Source organism: Nelumbo lutea, chromosome 5, assembly GCF_056320005.1.
Source record: "Nelumbo lutea isolate HS-2025 chromosome 5, American lotus-T2T, whole genome shotgun sequence".
Lineage (NCBI taxonomy): Eukaryota > Viridiplantae > Streptophyta > Magnoliopsida > Proteales > Nelumbonaceae > Nelumbo > Nelumbo lutea.
The window spans coordinates 36,686,231-36,705,947 of NC_142688.1; the positions used below are offsets into that span (position 1 = coordinate 36,686,231).

Here is a 19,717-nt window from a genome sequence, read left to right on the forward strand (position 1 = left end):
GGAAATGTGTTTTTCAAAATATTCCCAGGCATTGTCTGGTCTAAACACCTTTATTCTTGTTCCAAACTGTGTTAGCACCATTTGATGAAATTGCCTCACCAAGGATGGTACTCATCATGGGATCTCATTAGGTAAATCCAAGAGTGTCGTGAGAAATCATCCACAAATAAGAGAAAATATCGATAGCCTCCCATAGAAGAAACATGGTAAGGTCCCCAAACATCCGAATGAATAACATCAAAAGAAGAATAACACCTTTTATTACTAGGTTTAAATGAATGTCTACAATGCTTTCCAAGTTGACAACATTCACACTCCAGACTTAACAAACTAACAGACTCAAAAAGTTTTGGAAACAAAAGACTCAAAGAAGAAAAAGGTAAATGGCCCAAAAGATTATGCCAAAGCATAATTTGACCCACAGACCCTAACTCACTATCCTTACTAACATAATGACTCAAATGAGGAGGAAGAACATCCAGGAGGTAGATCTCATTCACTTCATAACCACTCCCAATCATCTTTTTTGAATCCAGATCCTGCAAAATACAATGACTAAGAGAAAAAATTATTGAGAAGTTCAGGTTCTTAACAGATCCCTTCCCAGCAATAAGAACATGGGATCCATCAGCTATGGAGACCCTATCTCTGCCAGAACAGAACTGGTAAGAAGAAAAAATAGTAGAGCTACGGATCATGTGCTCTGAGGCTCCAGAATCTATAATCCAAGGAGGTCCCTCCTTACCTAAAGTAGAAACATAATTTGCAGTGGCGTGTGAACTACTTGCGTGAGCAAAGGAAGTAGAGTGGACTCCACCAATGCCACCTATATTGGTGGTTGTATCCTGTTGGCTGTTGAACTGGAACTGGCGGTATCCCGCTGGTTCAAAAATTGCCCATACCTCTCAAGTTCGGCCCTTATTGCAGCAACTACAACAGACTCCAGAGCAGTTGTAGTAGGAGGGGTTGGAATGTCACCAGTAACTGCCATGTGTGCATTTCCCTTCTTATTTTTCAGTCTAGTCGGCACAAGATGTGGGTGAAGCTTCCAGCAAGTATCTCTTGTGTGTTTAGGCTTCTTATAGTAGTCACAGATCAAATCTCTTTTATCTTCCTTCTTGATTTCACTGCCACCCCGATCTCCACTTTGTTTAGGTTTCACAATACTCATTGTGGCAGACTTACCAGAAACAGGATTTTTCATCATCACATCTCTCCTGCTCTCCTCCTCTAACACAAAGGCATATGCCTAGGAGAGGGTAGCATTGTCCCTGAAAAGGAGATGTTGTCTTGTAATATCATACTCAGGATTAAGGGCAACAAGAAATTCAAACACCCTATACTTCTCTAGATGTTTCTGATAGGTAGTTGCATCCTTAGTGGTTTCCCAAGCAAATGTCTCTAAATGGTCAATCTCCTGCCACTGGGTTTTAAGGGCTGAAAAATAGGCTACAACAGGTCTATCTCCCTGCCTTGTAGGAATAATCTGATTTCTCAACTGATAAGCCCTAGCAACATTCTCCCTTTGTGAATAGGTTTCTGTAACCCCATCCCATATTTCTTTCGTTGTATTTGCCATAAATTTTTTTTACTTATATGAGGCAACATGGAATTACACAACCAAGTCATCACCATATAATTCTCCTGTACTCACCGAGAGTTGCTAAGGGTTTCACTTCCTCACCAGTGATATACCCTAATTTCCCACGAGCACCAATGGCCATCTTTGTAGATTGTGACCATTCTAAGTAATTTGCACCATCCAACCTAATTGTAGTAGTGGTCTCAGTCCCAAGAAAGTCTCCAACACCTCCTCCCACTAGTCTCATTTCACTCTCGGGCTTATTTTCAACTCCGTGACCCTCCATGCTTCTCAAAAAATGTAAAGAAAATAACTGAAATATGTAACAAGATCAAACGAAACACTTATGGAACCAACAACACCTTTCTGGTGTCCTAGACTATCTTCCCACAAAAGATTCCTTTTCTGTGGGACAGGAGAAGAGATAGAGAAGAAAAAGCCGCTCTCTCTAGAAGCCTCCAAATCAAGCAGGACTTGAACCGCCCCTTACAGAAAACTCCAAGGAACCCTAAAAAATTAAGGCGCCACTTCCAAGGTCAAAATTGAAGAGTCCAACAGAAACAGGACTCTTCCCCTTTCTCTAGTTTTTCCTAATTTTGATGAGAAACCCTAGACCAGCTACAAGGCACAGAGATCCACCAAAAAATCCAAAAACTAGGCTTACCTGAGAACTTCGATCAGCCTCTTAAATCACCATGCAGTCAGTTGATCTAGGGCTGCATGAGGAAACAACTCAAGGAACCTTCGGCCTGCTCTGATACCAAGTAGAAATCACTGATTGTAGATTTAGTTGAATTTCTTGTGAAAGGAAAGGGGAGGAAGATAAAGATTTCAGTAGTAGAGAATAAAAGAGAGGGAGAAGAGAGTAGGAAATCAACCAGGATTCTTGAATTAACCCTAGCCACCAACCCCTCATTATATTTATACTTAACTTAAAGGATGAGATATTACAAGGATGCCCTTAGTAGGGCGGCTACTAATGTAGCTAAACAGTCACAACTTAAAAACATAAACTAATGGGCCTAAAGCCCAACAACTTCCTAACTAAATAGCTTAAAATAAGAATAAAAAAAACAACTAGGCCCAACTCAACAGTGGTTAAAAGGAAGGGAGGATTGGGCATAAGTAACATCAGTAGGAAAAAACTCGCTCTTCTAAGTAAGTGATTGTGGTGTTTCCCTTTAGAGAATGACAGATTGTGGCATAAAGTGGTCTCAAGTACTCATGGGCTGGCTAGCAATGGATGGGATGTTGGCATTCTACAAAGAGCTAACCTTGTTACACCGTGGAAAGCAGTGCAAGGTTTATTGCCCCAATTTCTTGAGCATGTCAAGTATGACTTGGCTTCTGGTAATAGGATAAGATTTTGGGAAGATGTGTGGGTTGGGGATGTTGCCTTGAAAGATTTGTTTTTTTCATTGTATGCTCTCTCTAATCTAAAGGAGAAACCCGTGTGATTTCTTTGGGTCTCCCTCCTCCTCTAAGGAGCGAGGGACTGGAATTTGGGGCTTGTGGGAAACCATTGAGAGTCAAAAATTCCATCTGTTTCAAACCTTTTAAATATTTTGGATGGCCTTGTCCTTGATGGTTTAGGAGAAGATAGTAGGGTGTGGTCTCTCAATCCCTCTAGGTCTTTTAATTGTAAATCCTTTTTTCTTCTCTTATGTCCACTCACATTCCCCTTTCCTTTCCTGTCAAAGAAATTTGGAGTTCCCCTATCCCCTTGAAAGTCAGTGCCATTTGTTGGGAAGTTTATCATGGTGCATCAACACATGCAGTATGCTACAAAAGAAAACGCTGAATTGGGGCTTGTCTCCTAATTGGTGCATCTTGTGTAAGGTGAACAATGAAAATGTTTTCCACCTTTTAATTTCATGTCCCTTTGCTTGTTGTATTTGGGAATGGTTCTTCTCTCATTTTGCTTGCAGGTGGAGTCCCCTGGTAGCTTGGAAGGTCTCTTTAGTCCATCTCCTCTGAGGAGCAAGATGAGAAGAAGCAAAGTCCTTTGGAAGTGTGCAAGGGCAGCGGTGGTATGGTCAGTTTGGGAGGAAAGGAACCTAAGAATCTTTGAAGAGAGAGAAAGAAATAAGAAGGCACTAGAGGAGATTGTTACAGTAAGAGCTGCACATTGGGTGAAAACTCTGAAAGCTTTCTCAGACTTCTCAATGGATGATGTCTTCCGGAACTGGAGGTCAATTGCCCTCTCCTCTTCTAGGAAACAAAAGGTCTTGGAGACCTGGAGCCCCCCAAGTTGTGGGTGGATGAAGCTGAACTTGATGGAAGTAGCTTTGGCAATCCTGGGCCTTCCTGTATTGGTGGAGTGTTTAAAGATGAGAATGGGAATATATGTGGCTTGTATTCGGTCCTATTGACCAAGGTGACTCAGTTAGAGCTGAACTTCTGGCTGCTATTCTTGGGGTGCAAAAAGCTAAGGATATGGGAATTACTAGGCTGATTCTTGAAGGGGACTCATAAGTAGTTTTTGGCTGGTTGAAAAAAGGAGAAGGGATTATATGGAAATTCAGAAATGATTTCAGAAGATACAAGATGATCTCAAGAAATGTGCAAATCCATGTAAAATGAGTTAGGAAGTCTGCAAATGGATTGGAAGATGGTTTGGCTAAGTAAGGAACTCATAGACAGCATTTGTTTTGGGCTCAATGTTAAAATGTGTGGGGGGATCTTTGTTATAAAGGGTCTTTGACCTAACAACTTCTTGTACATTTTTGTTCCTTAATCTTAATAAAATTTTCTTGAGTTGCTGATAAAAAAATAAAAATAATAACAAAGAGATAGAAAGGGACCTGTGATTGTCTCCACAGCTGAATGGTATTCCCTCAGCACAGACGCACATTTTTCCACAGCAAAACGCATGTACTCATCTCGGAGCGCTTCCACTTTGGGTGCAAGCTGCAAATAATCAGCCAAGGAACCTAAGTTAGCAATATATCAGTTGAAAACAGACCTGCCTGCAAATATGAAGTATAGTTTAATGAAACTGTTGGGCTCCAAATACCAACAACCTACATTTGGTACAAGATCACTTTGGTTCCTATAAAATCCTTTCCCAAGTGCTGTCATCCCTGTCTGCAGAATCAAAAATTCTGCACGCCTTGAAGCTTCTGATGTAGCCGTTGCAGAAATCCAACACAAGTTATCAACCCCAAACATCTCCTCCTCAATTACTCTAGCTGAAGACAGAAGCTATTAGTAAACCATAAGAGAGTATTAAAAACAGGGGATGTTTCAGCATTACTGAATCACAAATAAATGATATAACAAAAAAGTATATTTCACTAGTCACTAACAAATAAAGAATTAAAAACACTGTTCAATAAAGAAGGATGCACATTAAAAATGAATTAGTACATAAAGGTATATTGCTTTCTCAGGCTCACAAGTCATTATTTTGCACATTTAAGATTAATTTCTGGTCCAAAATTCACATCATCACATAGATCATAGATAATCAATTTTATTAGATGTGAAAAAGAATGTAGTAATGTTGGTGAAAAAAATGGAAGAATTTATCACACAACAAAATTCACCCAATTAGACTAGTAACTGGGCTTTTTGCATTTGAATTTCCAATATATTTGAACTGATTCACTAATAAAAGGGCTAGGACAAAGATCGTCTTGTATTCAAATTATATATACATTTGTAACCATGGAAAAAATGCCAAGCTTATACCTATGACAATAATTTCATACATAGATAATAGTAAAATGATTAACTGAAAATTTTTCCATAAGATCAAATACTAAAGCACTTGTTGACTTACGTGCACATGCACGCACAATAGCATTTACGTAATCTGATCTCCTTGAGAAAACCCTTCCTGAAGTTTCAGCATAGCACAGATTTGGTTGTCTACGGATGGAATAAATATCTGTCTGTAATAGATAAAACTAATACTTGAGCTTATCTCCTATATGACTATAATTTGGAGTGAAAACCAAAATTAAAGATAAAAATAAAACCCAGGGCTAAGAATAGAAATAAAAATTCGTACAGATGAAACATTACTCCATTCACCTCTATGAAAGGGCGGTAAGGATCTGGATAGTAACATGCAAGAACAGCCACAGCTGCCTCTCGGTATGCCAACCTCAGCTTTAATTCTTCTGGAACTTCAGTGCTATCTTCTTGGCCTGTTTCAAATGTGCCTTTTTGCTGAAAAGAATATGTCAGGAAACATGAGAAACAAGTATGAGAAGAGCTAAACTTAAATAAAGAATATCAGTCAATGTCCATGTTCACAGAAAAAGCAACAGAGAACATACCCTCTTCAAAGCCTCTAAAAGTTCCTCCCTTCCAATGTAGTCTAAATCCTTTCTGGCAGTCAAAATTCCAGCTTCGTTCCTGCCATACAATTAAAAAAATGTCAAGACTACTTATTCTGTATATAGTTTACTTGAAGGATTAGTTAACAATTACAATATGTTTTGCAGTTCTGCTCCAGTAAAATCTACTGTAAGCTCTGCTATTTCCTGGAGGAGAGTCTCTTTTTCCTCTTCAGAGCGAAAGAATTTATTCCTAGCATGCACCTGTCATGGACACATAATAACAATCTAAATCAAAAAAATCACAACTGAGTTCAAATTTTGTCAAATGGATAAAACTTCAATACATCATATTCATACCTTTAATATGGCCAATCTTCCATCCTTAGATGGCAAACCAACCCTAATAATCTTGTCAAAACGGCCTTTCCTCAAAAGAGCAGGATCAAGAATATCCAATCTATTTGTTGCACCTATAACTAGTACCTGACAAGTTCAACTTTAACAATAAAATTTCAAAATATCTTCCCCACTTAACAGAAAAATTCAAAGAATACCTGTGATGTTGAAACTTTAAACCCATCCATTTCAGTTAGTATCTGAAGCAGCCCCTGCTCCCTTTCAGCACCACCCTACAATCAAAAATTACATGTATGCTGCCTTAGTTGTCAGAGATTCAAAGGAGAGAATGTACAACTAGTTTGTTTCATAAGAACAAGTCCTGGACTCGTAACTATGGCTGTTCATGTTGTTACTGATCAAAAAAGAAAAACTATTGGTGTCATGCAGTATAACATTATTATACTATTTTAAGGTTTGATTTTGTAGTGAGTAGGAGACTACAAGTATAAAGCCCAACCTGGCATCGGTGGAAATAGTTTCTTTTGAACAGATCCAATTTGCATTATATTCAATCCTATTTTTTGCTTCTGCAGAATGAAAAACTTCAAATAGAGTAGATGGGGATGAATGGGTATTTTAAATGTTTGTGTGTTTGTGTGCGTGAGAGAGAGAGAGAGAGAGGGAAGTAAGTTGGAAATCTCATCTTGCTCACTAGAAGAACAAATGGGCTTGTCACATTTTTTGTCAGATTATAGAGACTGTTGTTGTTATAGAAAACTCTTTCATGAGAAGCCTCCTTACATATATAAAACTAAGAGTGTCAATGGACCAGTTTTGGATTGGACCCCGTCCAGTTGAAAATCAATTTGGATAGATTGGACAGACCAACAAGACATATTGAATTGGACCAATCCAGTCCAAAATATTTATTAGATTGGATTGGACCTGGTCTTTCCATAATAAATTTATTTTGGACTGGGCTGAATTAAGCCAATATCTGGTCCATCGATATAAGATAAGAATATAGGTATCAATGGACCGAGTTTGGGTTAAAACCAATCTAAATTAAAACAAATTTGAACAGATTGGATGGTCCAGACATTGAATTGGACCGGTCCAAAATGGTCCAATATATTTATTGGATTGGATTGGACCTGAGCCATTTGTAATGGACTCACATTGGACTGGATCAGATTGGACCAAATCCAGTCAGACTATAAAGGCATTTAAAACCTCCCCTTTCTTTTCTACAAACTACAAAGGGAATGGCACCATTACAGACAATAAGAATGGGAAAAAAACTGTCCCATCTTACCCCACCAATATCAGGACCTCCTCGTTTGCTACCAATTGCATCAATCTCATCAATAAAAATAATAGATGGTGCAAATGATCTTGCACTAGCAAAAAGATCTTTGACACGAGCTGCTGCAACACCCACAAACATCTGCAAAAGTAAATTTTCAAAGTAAATAAGTTTGACTAAAAAATCCAATGGCTTTAAGGCAATATATAAGGGCAAAGCATACAGAAAGAAATTGCAGTCAAAACTCAAATAAAGATAAGGTTTTATTTTAATAAATACGGCCAGAAATGTCATCAAACTCAGTTTTGATGGATATTCATTGAGTAAACCTAGTCCTTTGTCTTTTCTTTTTTTTTTTTTTTTTTTTGGGGGGGGGGGGGGGGGGGGAGATGATATGATCAATCAGATGGTGTGGTTTCCTTACTCCAGTTATCAGGGCTACAAGGGACTCATCATTAAAAGGAGACTCCCAGATTGACATTGACTGGGTCAGAAAGAGAGAAAGTGAGAAAAGGTATTGGAAGCAAAGTTCAAAATTTTGATATGCCCCAATATGGTGGAAGGGGTGTATCAGGATTTTGAACCTTGGGCTTATTAACTTTTTTTTTAGTTTTTTGGTTTCAGATTTTCACCGGGGGGGAATACATTTCGGCCGATACATATGAAATTTTGAACCTCAATTGGAAACCTATTTATCATATCAGAAAGTTTGAAGCTTTAATGCAAGCAACCCCTTGTTTGGATGGGTTTCGATCTATCAATTCAATAGCTTACAGCTCAACAAGAGGGGAATGATGAGAAGATAGTTCTATTGGAGCACCAATGTGCCAAGACAATTGTAGTTTTTTATTTGGTGTGTCTGGAAAGGTTATCATCGAAATTTGAACTTCATTCCATTCCACATATTCAATACAGCATCAGAAATCAGAATCTACCTAAATTTTGGTCCAACTCTTGGTGGAGTATTAACAAGATAAGCATTTTATACCCTAGACTCCACCTTTTATCCCTTGATTTGTATGAGCCTGGAATCTGAACTTTCATAGAGACCTTCATGGATCCAAGCCAGAGGAGATCAGTTCCCTCCTTTTACACCTCAAGGACATTTTTATCTCCCCTACTTTACTAGACTACCAATTTGGTCACCTTCCCTCCCATTTTTTAACAGCCAACCCCTTTGTCCACACCATTTGCAGCTAACCTGAATGAAAGTGCTTTCCCAAAGAAGCAATTTTTATTTTATGGAACCTTGCCAAAGAAAAGATTGTTTATGGGTCTTTCCCAAAGAAAAGATTGTAGCACTCCTATGTCCTGCCTAGGATTTCCTTCTTTATTTGGGAAGCTATTTGGGGGCATTAATACTTGCAATGTACTAAAAATAAAAATCATCTATAGGTCTTACATCTCATTAGATGATGTTGTAAGGGCAAATCCATGAAGGCAGTTTATACCAGATTCTTATCTGTACATAGAAGCACCAAGAAGAGGCACCACTATACTTCCTTGCTTCTTCATACAGGACATTACTTCTCTGTGTGCTTATCCTCCCTCACTCATCTCATCATTATAGAACCCATCATTACATGAAAATCTGTTCTCACCTCTACAAAATCAGTGCCACTAGCAGCAAAGAAAGGAAGTCCTGATTCTCCAGCAATAGCTTTAGCCAGCAGCGTTTTACCAGTCCCAGGAGGCCCATGGAGAAGAACACCTTTTGGGCAATAGATGCCTTTGTTTTGAAACTCTTCATCATTCTTTAGTATTCGCACAATCTCCTGTAATTCCCTTTTTATGTATTCCTGTCCAGCAAAATCATCAAACGTGACACCAGTGGTTTCCTCTGCTGATATGAATTTGGCCCTTCTCAGATGGTAAGAAATAAAGATATAGGACAAAAGTTAGACTGACTTGCCGAAATTGCTTTTTACAACAGTTAGACTTGCAAAAATATCCAACATGGAGTACCCAGAGGCATGCACCATATATAGAAAAATTAAATATGCGAGCAAGGAACTGTTCACAGCTTAGGAAAAATATAGTTCAAATTCCACCAAAGTACAAAATAGAATATGGAATATGCAAAGGGTTAAACAATCTTAGACTTACCATGCCAATGAAAACCAACAAAGGTTAAGGCATGTATAAGGAACAACAAACATTAAACCCATAAAACATGGTCAATCTACAGTTGTGACAAGCCTCAAAGGCTAAGAGAAACAAATATGTCACACCATTAAGAATATCCATGTAGAAAGTTTCCAAACTTAATGTTACAAGAGAATTTATAAAGGAATACCATGCAACTAGAGATGAACATAATATACATTTCAACACTAAAGATATTTGAGGTCTTAGTCAAAGCAGCCCATAAAACCTGGAATAGCACTCTGGAGTCTGGTAATCAAAACCCATGTTAAACTTTGATAAAGAGCCATTACCCAATGTTGGCCCCGGCTATCCAGTGGGAGAGGTAGACTGGATACAGATCTAACCTTCAGCATTTGACAAAGTGACCACTCTCATACTCTAACCCACATTCTCAAACTTGTCAGCCCACCATTATTGGAAACCCAGGGTCATTGGAAATAGGAGGAATGTTTAGAGGCAGTTCAGGCTCCATTACTGCAATCTACTCAGGCCCCATAGAAGAGGGTGATTCCACAAGGGCAGAACTGCTAGCAGTCCTCCAAGGATTGAAGATTGGCAAGAGATTCAACATGCAGAATACAGTGGTCAAAGGAAACTCAGAAACAGTAGTTAGGTGGCTAAAGAAGGATTATAGTGGAACATAGCAGCATAGACACACCTTGAGGGAAGTCAAGAAGCTTGCTATGGGGGGCTGTAGTGGCTTGCAAGGGGATTGAGAACATAGAGGCATCTGCAGTGAAGTGAGCTGGAGCCTAGAAATGAGTGAGATCTATTGAAAGGAACCTAAGAACCCCAAGAAGCATAATTTTTCCCAGAAAGTTGATTTGGATGTGGCTGGTTTCATCTAAGGTTGGTTTTCTGCTGTGGTCTACTTCTCTTGGGAAGTGCCTAGCTAAGGGCAATATGCTCAGGAGAGGCTTGCAGTTGCAGGACTATTTTTGTGGTTTTAGTGGGCAGGATAGGGAGAGGGTTGGTCATCTTCTTTTTGTTTACTGCCAGGAAGCAAATGGCCTTTGGCTGCATTATGTGACAGCTGCAAACCTGAAGTGGGCTATGCTTAGGTCCCTGTGTGAGTTGTTGTTAGCCTGACCTCTCCAGGGTCTGACCATCTGAGTGCCAAAGTAAGTTGATTTGGGAGATGGCTCCTGCAACAACTGTATGGACCTTATGGTCAGAAAGGAACAAGGTTCAAAATTTCACAACATACCGGGCCGTATCAGATGATACGTGTCATTCCAGCACATGTCCGATACATGAAATGTGTAGAAATCATCTGTTTCATTCCTTTTCGTATGTATTGAACAGATACAGGCCTGTATCAGACTGTATCAGCCGATACGGGCCTGAAACAGTCTGATACAGCCCCAATACACTAAAATCGTTTTGGGTCCCCTTCTCTCGTTAAACTATATTTAAGGCCAAATTCTCTCTCATTAATTTCATTAATCACTCCTATATTTAAGTGTAGTTTCTCTCATTAATTAGTTAACTACTCCTATAATTTAAGGCATAATTTTAAATTTGAATTTGAATTTTAGTGCCTAAGTGGAATTTTCTCTCATTAATGTTGTTAATTAATGAATTTATCAAAGAAAAAATTTGTTAATTAATGATTTTCTCTTTCATTAACTTCTTTTGTTAGTATAAAAACTATGAAATTTAACAATAGCAAGATTTGAAACTTGGTCATTAGGTATTAATGACCATAAGTTCACCACTAGGCCACACCCAACTGTTTGCTATGGTTATATGCATTTTTTATTTTTAAGCAAATTGCCTCTTTTTCTTAGTGGATGCTTCTCAATAAATGTTAGAATTAATTACTAAAACATATATTAATAAATGGATGTTAGAATTAATTATTAAAATTTATATATTAATAAATATTGAGACAAATTGTATTGCTTATTTTAAAATTAATGTATATACATACACATTTTAGCTCTTTGTTTTTTTCACATTTTAGTGATTCCCATCATTTTGAAACCATTATTAATTGTGTCCCAATATTTAAAACTTTATATAAATTATTAAATTATGGTTTTTTACATTGAAATAACATATTTACAATCATATAAAACTTGTAATTATTGTTATTAATATATTTATTTAGGATTTATTTGAGTTTCTTAGCATATTTATGTGTATCTTGATTTTTTGCCCATATCCAAAGCGTATCTCGATATGTCTCTTAAAATTGTCTTTTTTGATAACACCTTGTGTTTCTGGTACTTTAAACCTTGGAAAGGAATAGGCAGGCCTTCAACAACATAAATTGGAAGGATGATGAGCTTATGGCTTTGTCTGTTGGAAAAATAGGTTCCTGGGCCTTGGCATCAAAAGAGTGCTCTTTCCACTCCTTAGGTTCACTATGGCATAATATAAATCTGTGGTGTATTTTATGTATCTTTAGTCTGTGGGTTGTGGCTCCTGTACTGGGAGCAACCTTCAGGAAACATGTTGTACTATCATCAATCTTGTTCAATAAAATTACATTATCTTTTCAGAAAAAAAAAAAAAAAAAAACTATAAAGGGGTTAACAGGGATATATATATATATAATATTCTCTAGTTTCTCAAACATGTAATTCTGTTACTTTAGGATTTATATTATGCAATTCATTTACTTAGAAACCTCTGGAGTTACATGGTTAAAGTTATTCAAAATACTAAATTTTGGTATACTCGCTTATCTAATTGGGATCCATCCAATCGTAATCCTGATTCCCAAAAGATAGCTCTTAGGTTTGGGGACACTGGACCTGAGGAGTGATGATGGGTAAGGACTCCGTAACTTGGCACCTTTTGTTTGTCTGTGAGTGTCGTGGGTGGCATTGCTATTGCCCTTCTATTGCATACAGCTTGTGTACAACCTTTAACAATTATTTACCTTACTATTTTGAAAAAATAAATAAGCATAATTAAATAATCTTTAACCATTTCATTTGGACATTATTTATAAAGCTTATCTTAACTTTTAGAGAAGCCTTTCTCCACCATCTAATTAAATCTATAAGAGTATATGGTTACAATCGACAATGCCTGCTGATTTTTAGTCCAGCTAATCTACTACAGACCCATCTGACTGAGTGGCTCCCAATGCTCAGAACTTGAAATGTATGGCAAGTTATTGGAATACAGACCATGATTTTGGTGTTATAGAACAACAGAACCCCCCCAACCCCAGCCCCTAAAAGAAAAATTAATAGAAACCATTACTTTAAAGATAGGTCAGTAAATTTAGAGAAAGGAGTAATTAGCCAACACTGACTGTGATGGTGACTTTGATGGCATCTGCAATGCTAGGGTCTTAACAACAACTACTTTTCTTTTCTTTTTTTTCCTTTTTAGTCATCAATACTAGATAGTCTAGATTTAATATCAACAGTTTCCACCACGTAACACTTTAGTCACATAGTTTTCAAGGCGCCAAGGCGAGGCTAGGCAACTGGGGGGTGCCAAGGCGAGGCTAGGCAACTGGGGGGCGCCTAGTCGCCTAGGCGGGCACCTAGGCGTCACCTAGGCGATGAATTTTTTTTATGTTAAAAAATAGATCCTAGGGTAGTTCCCTAGGTACCATAACCATATTTCTTTAATAATTATTCATGGTTTTCGTAAGAAAAGTATAAATTTCATATTAAAGTATAGAAAATCAACATATTCATGGGAAGAAAAGGAAGAAGGAAAATAAAATTCAAAAAATATAGGGGCTGAACCCTTATTTGTTATAGGAAAAGAAGAAAATAAAAAGTATTGGTAGTAGTAGTAGTAGTAGTAAAAGAAGAAGAAGAAGAATATATGGAAGAGGAAAATGTGCTGATTAGATAAAATTTTTAGTTCTTCCTTACTTATTGGTTCAGGTTTTTAAGTCTTTGAGGGTTCAATACAGCATTTAGCAATGTTTGTGTTGATTAAACCCTAATAAATAAGAAAATAATAAAAATAAATTAGTATATAAACACACAAAATGATTATTTTAGTTTAATAATATCTATTTTACAATTATAATCTCAAAAAAGAATGAATAAAAAAGTATTTTACAGTAGGAAGTAGAAAACTGTTAGGCGATTGGGCGAGGCGAGCCTCAAAGGGCACCTTGTCGCCTAGGCATCGCCTTGACAACTATGTTTAGTCATCAATACTAGATTTAATACCAACAGTTTTCAACCATGTAATACTGAGTGTTGACCAAAACTCAAAGGAATCCCTATGAACACCATTCTTAGGGGCTGGAAAATATCCAGAAGCCAGACAAGAACTTTACAGTATATCACTCTATGCCCAACAATTGTGTGCCACCTATAAACAAAAATTTTACATTAATGTTTCAGGAAATATTCACCAAATATATCAAGATTTTAAACCATGAATTCTAATGTAAATAATTTGTGATAATAGTATGTGGGTGTATAGAATGTTTAGAAAATGCTGTTCACATCATCATCCAAGCCTTATCCCAATTATATGGGGTCAGCTACAAGAATCCTGTTTAGAAAATGCTGCTCATGTGAAATTTCCAGAACTGTTATAGGCTGGCTGAGAGATAAGGAGATGGGACCACGGAACTTCAGACACCAATAAGGGAAGCAACAATCTTAGCTGGGTGACTGCAGGATGAGTTCTGGTCGATTGGGGGATATCCTTTAGAATAATCATGTAACATTCTAAGAATGCCAGGGTTATTTGGGGAAGTAGCAAGGGGCTAGCTTCATCAATGCTGTTCTGGAAAATGTATTACATCATTGTACATTGCTGCTGCTTTTTATATCATCAATAAAACTCCCAAGTTACTGATCAAAAAGAAACTTATTACCAAATATAATTAAGCTACAGTTATAGTGTAACAAAAATAAATGCCTAAATAATGTCTGACATAAAAGAATAGTGGAAAAACCCATTAACTAGAGACAACAAAACTCAACTCAACAGAGCATTTACCCAACCATATAGGGCCAGCGACAAAAATTCTTGTTCAACATTCCATTCCACCAAGCTATAATACCTGGATATGCCTAGTTTACCACTGTCAAATGTTTATGTACCTGGTATGACATGGATATGTGGACACTTGTCTACTTTATAGCATTACCACTATGAAATATGTAAAACGGTATGCTTTAACAAATCAAGCTGTAAAATTCCTGTAATGTTAGAAACTCAATTAAATTTTATAACATACTGGAAATGACCCCCATACTAAGTACGGGACCATTAATCTGAATTATTTCAATTTTTTAAATTATTTATATTAGACATTTAGGTTAGGCTTTTTATTTAATTTAAGAGACTTACCATGTTTTATCTGGAGAATGACCCCATAATAAGGGGTAACTACAGTATTATTTAATTTGAAATTTACTATTTAACTATAAAAAATTAAATTAGAAAAATTAACATGGGTCTTACATCTTTGTAATTGACAATCTATTATGACCTACTTTGTTTGAAAATCACTATTAATTTATGCTGTTTTTAATATGATTTAAGAGATTAAATGAGGTCTTATTTGTAATCAGTAGCCCACTTTAATTGGTATTTACTATTTATTTGATAAATTTATTTTTAAAAGCTAAATTAGGTTACGCTTCCAAAAAAAGTTAAATCTAATTCGCAATTAATAAACTATTTCATCTAAAAGAATAAAACTCACACCATTTGTATTAATTATTTAGTCGTTTTTATGAATTTCATTTATTTTAATGTTTATCCATTTAATATTTTGAATATTTTTAAGTTAAATTGTTTGTTTAATCGTTACTTTTGAAATGTTTGTTTGAATAAAATTTAGTTACTACCATAACATTTGAAGTCGCCACTTTTTAGGGATTAGGATGCTACCCGTGTGAATTTTAAGAGAGTGGAGTTATCACTTTTTTTGTGAGTGGATAGACTTTTTTAAGAGTGAGAATTTAACTCCTAAGATTCTATCTATTGAAATTTTACAATGCCACGTGTCTGAAGGTGGAAACTGTTGCCTATATATATATATATATATATATGATGGCAATTTTCCCCATCCCTGACAAAGACCCAATGGGGCCGGGGATGGGGATTGAGGTCCCCGACCCCGATTATATATATATATATATGGGGGTTAATTTCAGAATCGGGCTCAGGGACGGGGAACATGATCCCTGCCCCATTGCCATTCCTAGACATAAGCATATTAAATGTGATAAGGTATTGTTAACCATGTACAGGATCATAGGAAATGGAGAAATGTATCCCTCTTTCCCTAATCTGTTTCTCTGTCAGTACCCTGATATCGGCACTATAGCCACCAAGGGCCATATCCATTGTTAAATTTCAAGCTCTCAAATCAAGTCTCACTATTTCAACTCATGTCCCTTTCAGCCTTCCCCTACCTCTTCTAGATCTTGTTCATCAGACCACTTCTTCTTACTGGTGCAGTAGGTGGTGTTCCATTTACATTCCAAAACAATCTTATTATGGTTTCCCTCATTTTATCACTTATCATGCTAACTCCTAGATTCCCACAGATTGGTGATTTCTACCCCTATTCTTTTCCAGTTTTTCCACTATTGATCTCAATATCTGATACCTCCACTACACTCATTTTTTACACAAGTTACTTCTTAACTGCAATTTTTTTCTTGACTGCAAACTTTGCTCTGTACAACAATACAACATTACCGACCATACAGCTGTTTCATAAAATTTTCCTTTTAACCTGATTGGTATTCTCCGTTCTCCAATCACCTAGCACTCTAAATGCATCTCTGCATTTGACCACCCCGCTATAAGCTGGAAGTACAACCATCAAAATTAGTACAGTTACTAAGAATTTAAAAGTACTTTGCAATGCTTGTTAGGATATTTTAAATTCCACTTCTAGCAGTGCAGCTAGCCCATTCGCATTCCAGGCTTGATCAATTGAAGAACTTAACAACACCCCACTAAATAAATCGCCTGCTATGGAATTATTTCTTCCTTAGAAATTGAAGCTAAGGATAAAGGTTAAAGAAGTTTCATAGGAGGTCACCTAAGAACTATCAAACCCAAGCAGAAATAACTGCATGAACATAACTGAATTTGATGCACTAGCGCTGATAATGATAACATCAATTCTTGACTCATATCCAGCATTAATTGTTATTTAATTATTCATGTACAAGAAAAGAAATCCAACATCCAGAACAATGTCACCACCACCTATCCTCAACAGGAAATGGAATGGAAAAGGATAACCAACAACCAAGTCATCAAGAAATTACTGTACACTTACCGACTCTTGCCTAAAGATCCAAGTGCACGACGCCTGAGGGGCTGCTTTGCTTTTTTGGTGGGAGTTCCCAAATCACAAGGTATCAACTTTGCATAAATAGGTCTCATCATATTATCAATCCATAGATATAATGCAATAGAAAGGGCAAAACGCATAGACCATATAACAGCAGTTGCAATGGTTGAGTACACTTCTGCAGGTACGGTGTCCACGTTAATAACATCAACATTTACAAGTTGCTGATGCAACTTCTGCCAAACATCATTCCAACAATCAATTGGCATCCTATCAACCACATGACGCCGGAAAACTATTTCTCTCTTAGAACTTCCTTCCAGCTCTTCCACTTTTCCATCTTTGTAGTATGGTAAAATCACTGCAAAAAAAAAGAGGATGTAATCTTCAGATATAACTTGTCCAGGAAATGAGCATAAAAAGCCACTGATTCATAAATTTTGAGCAACATAGCTATTAATATGTATTAGAATCACTTATATATTTTGACTTTTGACCTCTTGTATGACAATGGCAATAAAAAACAGCCTACTTTGAAGTATCCCACATCACGAAGAAAATAAAAATAGAAACAAACATGCTTATTGTTTCTTCAGAATGAAGAATACCTTTCCTAATGTTTGGTCTGAAAATTCTTTAGTCTGGGCTCCTCAGTTCAGAAGGAATTTATTTGTTTGGGAAATTGGGGAAGTTACAAATTTTCTGAACTTGTTACAGAGGCAAGAAATCATGGTCTGGGATCCTCAGTTCAGAAGGAATTTATTTGATTGGGAAATTGGGGAAGTGTTGAATTTGCTGAACTTGTTACAGAGGCAAGAAATCAACATCAACAAGGAGGATGAGTGGTGTTGGAAGTGGTATGTTAATGGGTGGTTCTCAGTGGGATCTTTGGCTATAAAATTGAATAGGTCAGATTCATCAGATTTTCCCTGCAAGCAAGTTTGGGATCCTACCCCCCCCCCTTCAAAAGTGAACTTTCAGGTGTGGCTATGTCTCTGAATAAGTGCCTTACTAGAACAAATCTGGGTCCCTGAAACGATTGACCATTTGGGCTTACACTGTACTTCTACTTCTAAGGTCTGGGATCATTTTCTCAAATGCAGCTGGGGTTAGTTGGGTTATGCTGAGCTCAATCGAAGACTTAATGTGCTGCTGGAATGTCCAAGATCTGAAGAAAAAAGGAAAGATTGTGTGAAAGTGTGTACCTGCAGCTGTACTCTGATCTATCTGGACTGAAAGGAACGGTAGAATTTTTTGTAACAAAGAGAAGAGCCCAGAAGATGTAATCTGTTCTGCTGTTAGCAGACTGACACTTGGGTTTCTGTTAAATCTGATTTCAAAAATCAGAATGTGTCTGAGTTGTTAAGATCCCACTCCCTTTGGAGCTTGTAATCTGTTCTGGTCTCTTGGCTGTTCTCTTTGAGACTAGAGAGCTGTTGTACTATAAGTATAAGCTTGCTGGTTTCTAATAAAATTTATTTTACCTTACAAAAAAAAAAATTTGATGAAAACTTCAAGTAAAAGATTAGAGTGGTTCCTTCAGGGAATCAACAGAGCTCCATATATAGGTGAAAACCTATGTACCGTTAACTAGTATCTTTATACCAATTTTTCTGGAGGATATATAAAGAAAAAATTATTGAAGATAAAGAACATTACAAGATCCTAACAAGATGTCACCAATCCAGACCAGAAACACAAAAAGTAAGAGAAAATCAACCAATTCTGTTAAACTTAATATATTAGCTATAATTCATTGAGTGCCAGAAGTCCGAGCCAAAATCTTCTCTTTGAAAGCCTTCAAATTCTGGAAGAATTAACATCCAATCCATAAGCTTTGCCCCAATGACTGAGTCTAGCCTTGCTCTTCATCTTCCCTTCAAATATTCTTCTATTTCTTTCTTTCCACACTTCCCAACATACAGCGAAAGGGATACAGCTCCATAAAATTTTAGCTTTGATGTCTCCATTAAACCTTGGCCACAGATCTCCTTTGACCCACTAGGTAACCACCCATCCATTCTGAGTAGTTGAAAGAAATAACTCAAAATTTGCAAAACTGCAATTCACCAGAAAATGAAAGATATTTTCTTCCTGTAAAAAACGAAAGCATGCATCTGTTTGTCAAATGAAAACCTCTCTTCTTCAACTTGTCTTAGGTAAGAAAGCAACAAAGAATAGCATTTCATAATCCCCTTCCATACAATCACACCATAAATGTTCTCACCTGAATCCCACCCAAAATTCACAACCCATATTCAAAGGACATGCGTTTAAGATTGTCATTAAGACTAAATTTAAAGAGGATGAGAAGATTAATCATTACTAGCATTCCGATATGAAGAAAGAAGAGCTCAGACCTTGTTAAGTTCACAGCTAGCCCCAGGTGGATTTCAATACCGATAACCACAACTCAAACATCCATAATCATTTAATAATAACTTGCCACCATGAGGTCACTCTTTGGCCCTCATCAAACAAACTAATCTTGTTCTTTTATAAGCCCGCTTTCCACTTAATTTTTTTGAGTGAAACAAAATTTCATATCTTGGTCAAAAAATGTTCAAATTTATACCTTGGATTGGAGATGAGATACCTCAGTGTAACATCTTTTGTTAACAATTCATAGTGAGGGAAAGACTGAGGAGTATGTCACCCATAGAATTAGAGAAGGGTGAACAAAATGGAAAGTTGCATCTAGAGTGTTGAATAATTGGAAAGTACCAATCAGGCAAAAAACATTTTCTAATAAGGCCAAAACTGTACTCCTTTTTTTGTTCTTAATGAAATAG

The 19,717-nt window shown here is 36.8% G+C and overlaps 1 protein-coding gene across 2 annotated transcripts in view; it reads right to left on the minus strand.

Annotated features, from left to right (window-relative positions):
• EMB3144 (AAA-type ATPase family protein) overlaps positions 1 to 19,717 on the minus strand; it is a 33,361-nt gene that overhangs the window by 9,446 nt on the left and 4,198 nt on the right. For both annotated transcript variants that reach the window (XM_088946195.1, XM_088946197.1), the window contains exons 3-13: positions 16,911 to 17,286; positions 9,118 to 9,376; positions 7,526 to 7,657; positions 6,426 to 6,500; positions 6,229 to 6,354; positions 6,023 to 6,132; positions 5,869 to 5,947; positions 5,621 to 5,758; positions 5,367 to 5,478; positions 4,610 to 4,773; positions 4,387 to 4,492 (exon numbers count right to left, since the gene is read on the minus strand). In XM_088946195.1, the coding sequence (XP_088802321.1) occupies positions 4,387 to 4,492; positions 4,610 to 4,773; positions 5,367 to 5,478; positions 5,621 to 5,758; positions 5,869 to 5,947; positions 6,023 to 6,132; positions 6,229 to 6,354; positions 6,426 to 6,500; positions 7,526 to 7,657; positions 9,118 to 9,376; positions 16,911 to 17,286 (1,677 nt within the window). The remainder of the gene's footprint in view (positions 1 to 4,386; positions 4,493 to 4,609; positions 4,774 to 5,366; positions 5,479 to 5,620; positions 5,759 to 5,868; positions 5,948 to 6,022; positions 6,133 to 6,228; positions 6,355 to 6,425; positions 6,501 to 7,525; positions 7,658 to 9,117; positions 9,377 to 16,910; positions 17,287 to 19,717) is intronic.